General features: G+C 37.9%; 1 protein-coding gene across 1 annotated transcript; it reads left to right on the top strand.

Annotated features, from left to right (window-relative positions):
- Positions 1-1,894: 1,894 nt before the first annotated feature.
- On the top strand, positions 1,895-5,555 carry LOC115577991 (gonadotropin subunit beta-1-like). Its single transcript, XM_030410853.1, has 3 exons — positions 1,895-2,016; positions 3,171-3,354; positions 5,266-5,555. The coding sequence occupies exons 2-3, from the start codon at positions 3,196-3,198 to the stop codon at positions 5,467-5,469; spliced, it is 363 nt and encodes a 120-aa protein (XP_030266713.1). The 5' UTR covers positions 1,895-2,016; positions 3,171-3,195; the 3' UTR covers positions 5,470-5,555.
- Positions 5,556-10,111: the final 4,556 nt, after the last annotated feature.

Here is a 10,111-nt window from a genome sequence, read left to right as displayed (position 1 = left end):
CCTAGGGCCTCAAGTGACCAAGAACACATTTGGAAGGCTAGTATCAGAAAATTTTGAGTTTTTCTTCTTAAAAATGTTGCAAATAATCAGTTAATCTACTTGCATTTCTACAATCTATTTTTTGTTCTATTTATTATAATTTATAAATGTTTATTTATTTTTCTGTTTAATTTTAATACTGAAGTGTGCTAAAAGGGAGTGGGCAAGAAAATACTGTTCAGTAGCAGATGTTCATGACTTTTAGATATATTAAGTTTGTTAAATTCAGTGTAATTAAGGCAATCTTTGTTTGTTTGTATCTTAAGTTTTGAGTCACATGTTTTCAAGTAAACAAACTCAACATATGTGACTAATGTGTACTTAAAACAATGACAGCACAAACTAATAAACATTGAGTTTGGTTAAAATGGTGTGGTTGTGTACTTAGTGTTAATGTATCCATTTTAAAGGTGTTAATTGTTACTGGAGTTTCTGTTGAACACATCATTACTTTTGTAAAAACAGTGTAACAAAAATATATAGTGTGTCAAACTATGTTGAAAAGCAGGAATTTATAGTGACGTTGAAATTTCAACGTTGATTGGATTTGCAAAATCTAAACTAAAATCAATATTGATTCAGTGTTGGCAAATTCACCTATGTTGAGAAACGTGACGTAGGAATGACGTTACTATTTCAACGTTGATTAGATTTGCAAAATCTAAACAAAATTCAATGGTTATCCAGCACTAGCACCTGATGTTGATTCAACAGTGACTCGACGTTAAAATGCCAGCTGGGACCTGGATTAATCAGTTTGTCCAATAATGTAAGACAGGAAGTAAAGGAGCCTGTTTAAGTCAAGGAAGTAGTGGAGCTCAGCATAACCCAACACTATTCAATTTAACCCAATTGCTGGGTTGAATAAGGACGAACCCCTTTTTTGGGTTATTTTAACCCAACAGGTTGGGTTGAATATTTAACCCAAAAGTTGGGTTATGCTTAACTACAATGTTGCGTTATTTTTAACCCAACTATTGGGTCAAAGAAGCGATAAATTGCGCAACCCAACAGTTGGGTTAAAATAACCCAAAAAAGGGGTTCGTCCTTATTCAACCCAGCAATTGGGTTAAAATTGGGTTATTTTTTAACCCAACTGTTTTTAGTGTGAACTTACTCCTAGGTCACTAGTATGGATGAGTTTCACATTAACTTTAATATTCTTGGAAAATATGGTGATTTCAACTCTGAAAGGCTGAGTTGTCGACACCGGTCAAGAAAAGGAAAAGAGAGGAAAGCAGTCGGTTTGGCGCACTATATTTCTCTGCTGAAAAACACAATGAACGGTAACAAATAAATTGTAAAAAGACACACTGTGTCAAGTTTTTTTTTTCGTGTTGGCAAGTAACCGTGTAATAAGCGGGGTCCGGTTCGTCCTGCCGGGACTTATTTTCCCGATAGTGACCGCCGTTCTATACATTTTCCCTTACTTATTACGTGTCGGGGTCCGGTCGGGGTCCAGTTCATCCTATCGGGACTTATTTTCCCGATAGTGACCGCCGTTCTATACATTATCCCTTACTTAAAGCACACACTCTCAGGTAATATTGCTTAATTAACAGTCTGGGGCAATGACACAATGAATGAAGCTGGAGCGTGGCAAATGACTGTTGATCGCATTAGTGTTTCCATCTCACTCTGGGGGCTGGTTAATTCTTTTCTTTGGTACATCTAAGCCTTCCATTCATTTTTAATCCAAACAAGATTTCTGTACTTATCAACTCCTCCTCCTCATGTGTAGGCGGAAAGGCCTTGAGCCCGGGGCCATCTCCAAGGTGTTGAGGGGAAAAGACAAGGATTTGCTCTTAAGTCCAGGCAGGTTGGAAAAATAGCCAAAGGTAAAATAGATTAAAAGGTTTTGAGAGCATAACTATTTAAGTGGGAGAAGGGAGAGGGGAGAGCCACAGGCTGGAGGCTGATTCAGATGTTCAGAGAGTGACAGAGGAAACAAGGTTCCAGGCAACAGCTGTTCTACAGGTACATTTACAAACAGGCTGCTGAAAATGTGCTAATGATTCTGTTGTAAAGCTGTAACAGAATGATAGGACCATAAAGAGGCAGTGAAGGAAGTACATTCAGAAGTCAGAACAGCTTGTATCATATTTGATAGACATGCTTCTGAGACATCGTAGACATAGAACAGAGGAGGACATTGTTTCAAAAAGACGTGATTGCATTTTTTCATATGTTGTAAAAAATGGGTCATACTTGAGTAATAGTCTACTGGAAATTTCTTGGACCCAGAAATGGTGTTTCCTATAAACTTTTATGATTGAAATGTAATCTATAGGCCTAGTGGATAAAATTCAACTCGGTTGCTAAGAGTTGCATGTTGGGCAATTTGCGTAATTAGCATCATTAGCTAATTAAGGGGAGACACTACAGGTGAAGAATAGGGACAGTTGTGTAACTAATATATATCACCATGAAACTTCCCCAGTTAATTACTTAGATTAAAACAATTATTTTTTGTATAATGAGTTTTCTGAAATTGTATGTTTAAATATGCAAATGAGGCATTAGCTACTTAAATATGTGCTAATTTGCAGACATTTCCAGAACATAAATCTAAACATTGGATAAAGCCAGGTTCAAAATTCACGTTTCATTTTGTTGACATATTTTAGACGGTTTTTGTAAACGGTTTTTACAGAGGGAATTTTGGATATCTCTTTTTATCACTCCATAAATCAGAAAATACTGCTAACAGCCATAAAAAAACAATTTTCGCCCTGTTTTTAGGAATAAAATGTTATATAAATCAGGCTATGAATGATATATGAACAAACCCTTCTGTTAAAAACCTTCAGAATATAGATAGGAATAAAACTGGAAAGTTTGGTGTATGTAAGTGCTACTGAAGTGGAGATTTTTGGCTCAGATTTTTTAATTATGGCAATATTGCATTTTAATGCAATTATATGCTACTCTACTACTCATAGAGCTGTATTAGTAGTTTTACAAACTGATTTACACAGTTGTTCAGATTTTAAAATTGTATTTGCTCTCCTGTAGATATGAAACCACCTCAAACATGACAGCACAGGCCCTCGCCTCACTCCACATTAACTTGTTTTGGCCTCTGACATGGTCTTTAAATGTCTGATGTGAGACCTCCCCTCTTGTGGCAGGTGTCGGTGCTGCACCCATCAGAGGATGGAGCTAGTTGTCATGGCAGCAGCGCTACTGCTGGTGGGGGCAGGCCAAGGCTGCAGATTCGGCTGCCATCCAACCAACGTCAGCATGCCGGTGGAGAGCTGTGGTGGCACAGAGGTTATCTACACAACCATATGTGCAGGACAGTGCTACCACGAGGTAACGGATCATTCAAACCTTGAACGCACTGAGTTATTCTGATTTATATTCATGAGGATGTTAAACTTCACGTCAGCTGATCGATCCAGAGTATGTTCTCTTTCGATAAGCTTGAGGGAGTTTTTCCATTGAATTGATTTCACCTCAGTGGAAATTAATACAACCTAATCACACTCAGTAGATTATCAATTAAGGAATGTAAATTCACATACATTAAATGGCAGACAAGTTTTTTTTATTTATTGTTTTTTTTTTTCCTCGTCTCCATTCTTGCCTGACATGTTCGCTAATAATATGCATTAACTGGACCTGCTCATCTCTTTGTTATTACCACAGTTAATAACCATGCTTGTAAACTTCTAGTTTGTGTGAGTGTGAATTAAGACTATCACCTGGAACACTTTAAAATAACCATCATTCATAAATTAAAAATGTATAAAATATTGAACTTTAGTTTATAGTTATTTCACTGTACACAAACAATGATAAGCTTCATAAACCATGTATTAACATTATTAACAGTTGCAACTTATCTAAATAATGTTTATAGATGAACTACATAGTATTTATTAACTGTTTACAAACTATGATTAACATTAGTTGAAACTGAATGGTGTTGGAGAAAAAATTCAAAAAATTCAAACAATAATAATATTTACAATATCAATGAGGTAATAATACACAGTCAGAACTAGTTATTTTTCCATAACTGAATAAACAAGTTGTTTATTTAGTTTGTTCAGGCAAAATATAGTTGATGAAGATCGTTCCTCTCTGGTAAAAATTTCAAAGTGCACCTTTAAAGTGAACAGTTGCTTAATAACAGGTCCCCTGTTGCTGTTAAAGAGCTTAATGCTCGCTCAGTTTTCCCTGATAACGATGGTTAATGATCATGAACTGAGCTTTAGATACATATTCATTATTTTTGACCAGTTTGATAATCCAGTTTGATAAAATACTGCTTTTCATATCTCTGTTCTGCTTTCAGAGAGAATGAACAAATAGAATGAGCTGGAATGAAGTTTATGAAACTGGAATTGAACTAATTAGATTGCATGTCAATTAAATTATGACATAATTGTGGATTAACTGATGATCTATTAAGTGTAAACTGATAACATAATGTCAGTAACTTAATCTTTTTATAATCCTGAGTAATGGATTAGTTCAATATGACTTAATTATATGATGTTTGCCCTTTCTATAAAGTGTATAAGTATATAATGTGTTTATAGTGTGTCAAAACCTGCCAGTCACGTGCAGGTCATAGCAGGTTGTTGTCATGTTTAATGGTTCCACAGCCCTTTGACTCAGTTTGGATCGAGCTCTGTCTCTTTATCAGTTTGTGCCTGTGAGTGCAGGCAGAGGTCAGTAGTTTACAGTAATCTGCTGTTGGATGGCTGAAGATTTTTGTTTAAAGATATAATATGTAACATATCTGTATATTCAAGGGTTTTAAAATGACTTCTTTTGTTATGTATTTTATTGATTTTTTTTTTTTCCAAGGTCAGTGCATTTTGTTTAGTCGGAATAACTTCTCAGGGAACATCAGCTAATACTTGCAGGAGTGAGGAGGGAAGTTGGAAAATGTGACTAAATGTAACATTGATAAAACTTAAATATTATATTAACATTCACCTTCTGCAAACCTTTCTGCCTGAGTCACATCAGGTAGATTTTTATCAGCAATGGTGGTCCCATGATGTCCCACTTCTTCAAGATGCCATTAGTCTGTCTTTTGTTTACTTTAACAAATGGCAGAAATGACATACTGTACTTGTAAAACATAAAATGTCTTGGATTACAATTCTTGCTCTTTTTTGATAATATTTGTCATTATCATAAATCACAAGGTTGCATTTCCATCCACATTCTTCAATATATGCTGTCGTGTGTTGGTGTTCTTATCAGGATCCAGTCTACATAAGTCATCATGACTTGGCTGAACAAAGGACCTGTAACGGGGACTGGTCCTATGAGGTGAAACACATTGATGGATGTCCACTGGCTGTCACCTACCCTGTGGCCAGAAACTGCAAGTGTACGATGTGTAACACTGGAAACACGGACTGCGGGCTCTTTCTTGGAAATATCCCCACATGTCTGCCCTTTTAAAGAAACCTATCTATATTATACTGTTACTTATCATCTTTGGTAACTTGGTACTTATAAATCAATAATAAACAGGAAAAAACAATGAATTAAGTTTGTGGGATTTGTTTGTCATCATGGACACAGCAAGTAGGGGTGCTGAGGGGGCTGCAGCACCTGCCCAAAAGCATTGTAAGAACCTTTTATTGATTGTGCTCATTATATAAAAACTTCCTTTGATCATCAAGCCCAAAGTAACTTGACAATATTTGGTAAATCTGCCAAGTGTATGAAGTTTGCGAACTGCAGAACTGGCTGGAGTGTCTGTTCACTGGGACAAAAGCAGATCTGTGTAACATACAGTGTGCTCCTCTCCACTATGATATTCATCTATAACATTCACAAGAATGACCAAATCATTAAGAATTTATCATAGAAAGCATTATACAAAGATTATAAAGTTTTTTCCCAACTCAAAATCACACAAAATTGAGAGATTTTATAAGGGAGTCTGGGGAATATCTCTCCCTCTTCATGTCCTTGCTGTTGACGACCGCACCTTGTGTGGCACATCATACTACACCTACAGTGTAGTATGATGTCCTTTCTTCAGTTTTCAAATCATATTGCAATTGTTACACAATATACAAACATTTCTCATTAATAAGATATAAGTTATCCATGGCCATTCCAATTAATACAAAAAAACATGAATGTCATACGCCATAAACAAAGTCATTATACAGACCAACTTCTCAGCACCGCAACTGCGACTGATTTAAAGTGTCCCTGTCTGTCATTGGTAAATGAACATTCATTTGTAAAATTAGGTTTTCCTTTTCTATTTTGTTCGGTTACAAGAACAGAATTGAAATCATAGGTCAGCTATTATCAGCAGAACATTGGAACCTCCTTTGTTCCTGCTCTGTTCTGTAGTAAACACCTCAAACACAGAGGAAATGTCATATATCAGTGCCTAAGAAACTCTGTAGGGAGATAGGACAGAAGCTTTAATATATTAAAGGCTGACTGAAAGAATAAATGCCTCACCAATAGTTTTGCCTCTGGTCCTGAGCAAAGTCACTGGTCCCCAACATTCAATGATCCTGAGATTCAAACTTTCATGCTCACAACCGGAGGTCAAACTAGAAAAAAAGTGCCGGCCTCACCTCTTTTCTGACAGGTGGAAATGAAAATATAGAGTTTGCGGTTTTCCAAAAGCTCCAATAAAGTGCCTGCTGATCAGTGGCTCTCTATAGGATGCACTAAATTTACAAAGTCCTCAGCAGACAAAACCATCCTCTCATTGGGACTCTTACAGTGCAGTATTTTGTTTGGATGAACACCTGTAAGTCAGTGTTGCAATAGGACTGTGTGTAATGATGATCTTGAAATCAAGATAAAAAAATGGCAGTAAATTTGCCAATAGTGTGTTTTAAGGTGTAGGTGTATCTGTTTGAGGCATTAAAAATTCCACAGTTACACTGTTAACATACAGACAGTGATTAGAATTACAAATTAACAATTAGCAATTAAAATTATAAAGAACAGTTACAAGTAAATTAAAATGATAAAAAACAGTTACAAGTAAAGTCATCTCAAGTGCTCTCAGCTAGTGTTGTGTCGGTCGCGAACGTGTCGTTCGAACGAACAAATCTTTTAAGTGAACGAAGTGAACGGAATCACTTCATGAACTGATTCGTTCCTTCCTCAGTTCAGTTGAGCTCAGCCGCGAGGATGCCGGCCGGGAGTGGAACTGCCGCGACTCACACAGAGAACTGTGAGGACGTGATTCACGTTTGTGCTGTGATTCGTTCATGATTCGCGAACCTACTGCACACAGAGAACTGTCGCTGAGGACATGATTCTCGTTCACGTACTGTGCTGAAAGTGGCGACGCGAATCATGAGTGAGTGATGGCGCGAACGTGATTCACGTCCTTGCGTCCCTCGTTCGCGAACGTGATTCACGTTCACGCTGATTCAGTGACAGCGCAAACGAATCACGTTGGCGCTGTCACTCATTCATGATTCGCGTCGCTGAGGACGTGATTCTCGTTCACGTACTGTGCTGAAAGTGGTGCTGTGTCACTCACTCACTCACTCAGGGCAGAGGAGTTGATTCACGTTCAGTAACCGTACTGCTAAAATTAGCGCTGTGTTGCTAACATCCGTGTAGCATCATGTTAAGTGATTTTACTGTGCACAGAGGACACTTTCACCGTGTAATAATTTTAGTGCATGTATACCACTCAAAGCAGCGCTGGGTCTCCCGCGAATGATTGTGTACTATAGTCCGTGAACGCACCGTCCCTCGGTAAGTGAACGTGAACCTCAGGGCTGAATCATGAACTGAATGACGGATCGTTTGGCTGCTTATCATTGCAGGGACTTGGAGGGCACTGAACGATTCGGTGAACAAATCTTTTGAATGAATCATTTTAATGAACGGATTCTAGAGATTCAGTACAGTAAAAAGAACTGCCGTTCCCATCACTACTCTCAGCCTGGATTTAAAAGCATTCGAAGAAATCAGTTCAGTTATTTTCCAGATGTTTTGCAGCATGTTCCATGTAGAAGGAGCAGAGTAGACAAAGCCCTTTTCCCCAGTTCTATGCGAGCAAATGGAACAGACAGCAACAACTGATCATTTGAACGCAAACCGTAGGAATCAACAGATCTCCATGTGATTAGGCTACAAATGTAGGAGGGCAGAAGCCCAAGCATGGCCTTATAAATAAAGGTGCACCAGTGTCCCAGCCTCCTGGTGGACAAAGAAGGCCATCCCACTCGAGAATACAGTTCACAATGATGGGTCAGTGCTCCACAGTTAGCAATAAACCTCAGAGAAAAATGATAAACAGCATCAATCCTACTTAGACATTTAGCTTAGGCATTCATATACATCAGGTCTCCATAATCTAAAATGGATACAAAAGTTGCAGTGACAAGCCGTTTTTTCACCTCAAAGTGAAACAAAATTTGTTTCGGAAGAAGAAACACAATTTTAATTTTAATTTTTTTTTACAAGATTGTCAATATGGGGCTTGAAGTTGAGGGAGTCATCAAGCAAGACAGCAAGGTATTTGTACGTATGAACCACCTCTATGACATTTCCCTCATGAGTGGATACTGTGGGGACAGTTTGAGGGACTTTCCTAGTGTTTGAAAACAACATTTGTTTAGTCTTGTCAGTGTTGAGGACTACTTTTAGCTGTAGGAGTGTGTGCTGGACCACATCAAAAGCCTTCTGCAGAGATTCAACAGCTTTAGCAGGAGTTGATCCAAAACAGTAAATAACTGTGTCATCGGCATAAAGATGCATGTTAGCATCTAACACATTTTTCCCAAATCATTAATGTACATAATGAACAGGAGGGGTCCTAATATTGAACCCTGTGGCACCCCCTTGTGGACACTCATAAATTCAGAGCACAGATCATCATATTTAATACACTGAGTCCTGTCACTCAAATAATTTATGAACCAGGAAACTACATGTTCTGACAAACACAAACAAAGAAGACTATGCTTTAAAACAGCATGGTCCACAGTGTCAAAAGCTTTTGACAGATCAATAAAAAGTGAAGCACAGTACTGCTTTTTATCAAGAGCAACAAGTATATAATTGATCATTTTTGTAGCCGCGGTGATGGTACTGTGCTTTTTCCGGAAGCCTGATTGCAGTTTTGAGAGAAGATCATTTGAGGTTAGATACTCTTTAGTTTATCACACACAAGAAATGCAAGAATTTTTGACAAGACACACAAATTTGATATTGGCCTGTGGTTAGTCAAAGCTGCTGAATCACCTCCTTTTAATAAGCGGGTAACAAAAGCTGACTTCCAAATGGATGGAATTTCTTTGTTTTCGATTTAAAGATTAAAAAGGATTGTTAAACGCTGTGCTACAAAATCAGCTGCTATTTTCAAAAAGTAGGGCTCTATCAAGTCAGGTCCAGGGTTTTTTTTGTGATCTAACGTTTTAAGGGCTTTATGCACTTGCTGCACAGTAAAAGGTACAAAATTAAAGGGTTCTCCTGAGTCCAAGCAGGGAGTAACAGAGGCAGCTCCTGTAGAGTCATACAATGAACCAGATGATGCAAAATGCTTGTTAAAGCAATTTAAGACCTCGGTTCTATCATAGACTGGGACCTAGTCTTTTAGAACAAATGTCGGAAGAGCCTGAGGACTTTTTATTACAGATAAGGACTTAATCACTTTCCAAAATTTCTGTGGATTATTGAGGTTCTCAGTTGTGACAGATAAGTAATATTCTGATTTAGCCTTTTTGATAAGAGAAGTGCATTTGTTCCTTAGTTGCCTGAAAATAGACCAGTCAGAGGCAAAATCACTTTTTGGCTTTGGCCCATGCCACATTGCATTGATGGATGACATCTGACAACTCTGGGGAGAACCAGGGGTTTTCTTGTCCCTTCACCCTGAATTTCCTGAAAGGAGCATTTTTAGGAAAATTGTGCTGGTTTATTATTAGGGCTTTAACCCCGAAGGGGTAGAACCCTTCTGGAATTGTGCCGGTTTATTAGGGTTCTAACCGCGAAGGGGTAGAACCCTTCTGAAATTGTGCCGGTTTACTATTATTAGGGTTCTAACCCCGAAGGCCGCCATCTTCCTCAAAGATCTATGCAAAACATACCCATGATAAGC

Source organism: Sparus aurata, unplaced genomic scaffold, assembly GCF_900880675.1.
Source record: "Sparus aurata unplaced genomic scaffold, fSpaAur1.1, whole genome shotgun sequence".
In the NCBI taxonomy this organism is placed as follows: Eukaryota; Metazoa; Chordata; class Actinopteri; order Spariformes; family Sparidae; genus Sparus; species Sparus aurata.
The sequence above is the reverse complement of the archived record's forward strand: the minus strand, read 5'-3'. Positions and strand labels throughout refer to the sequence as shown.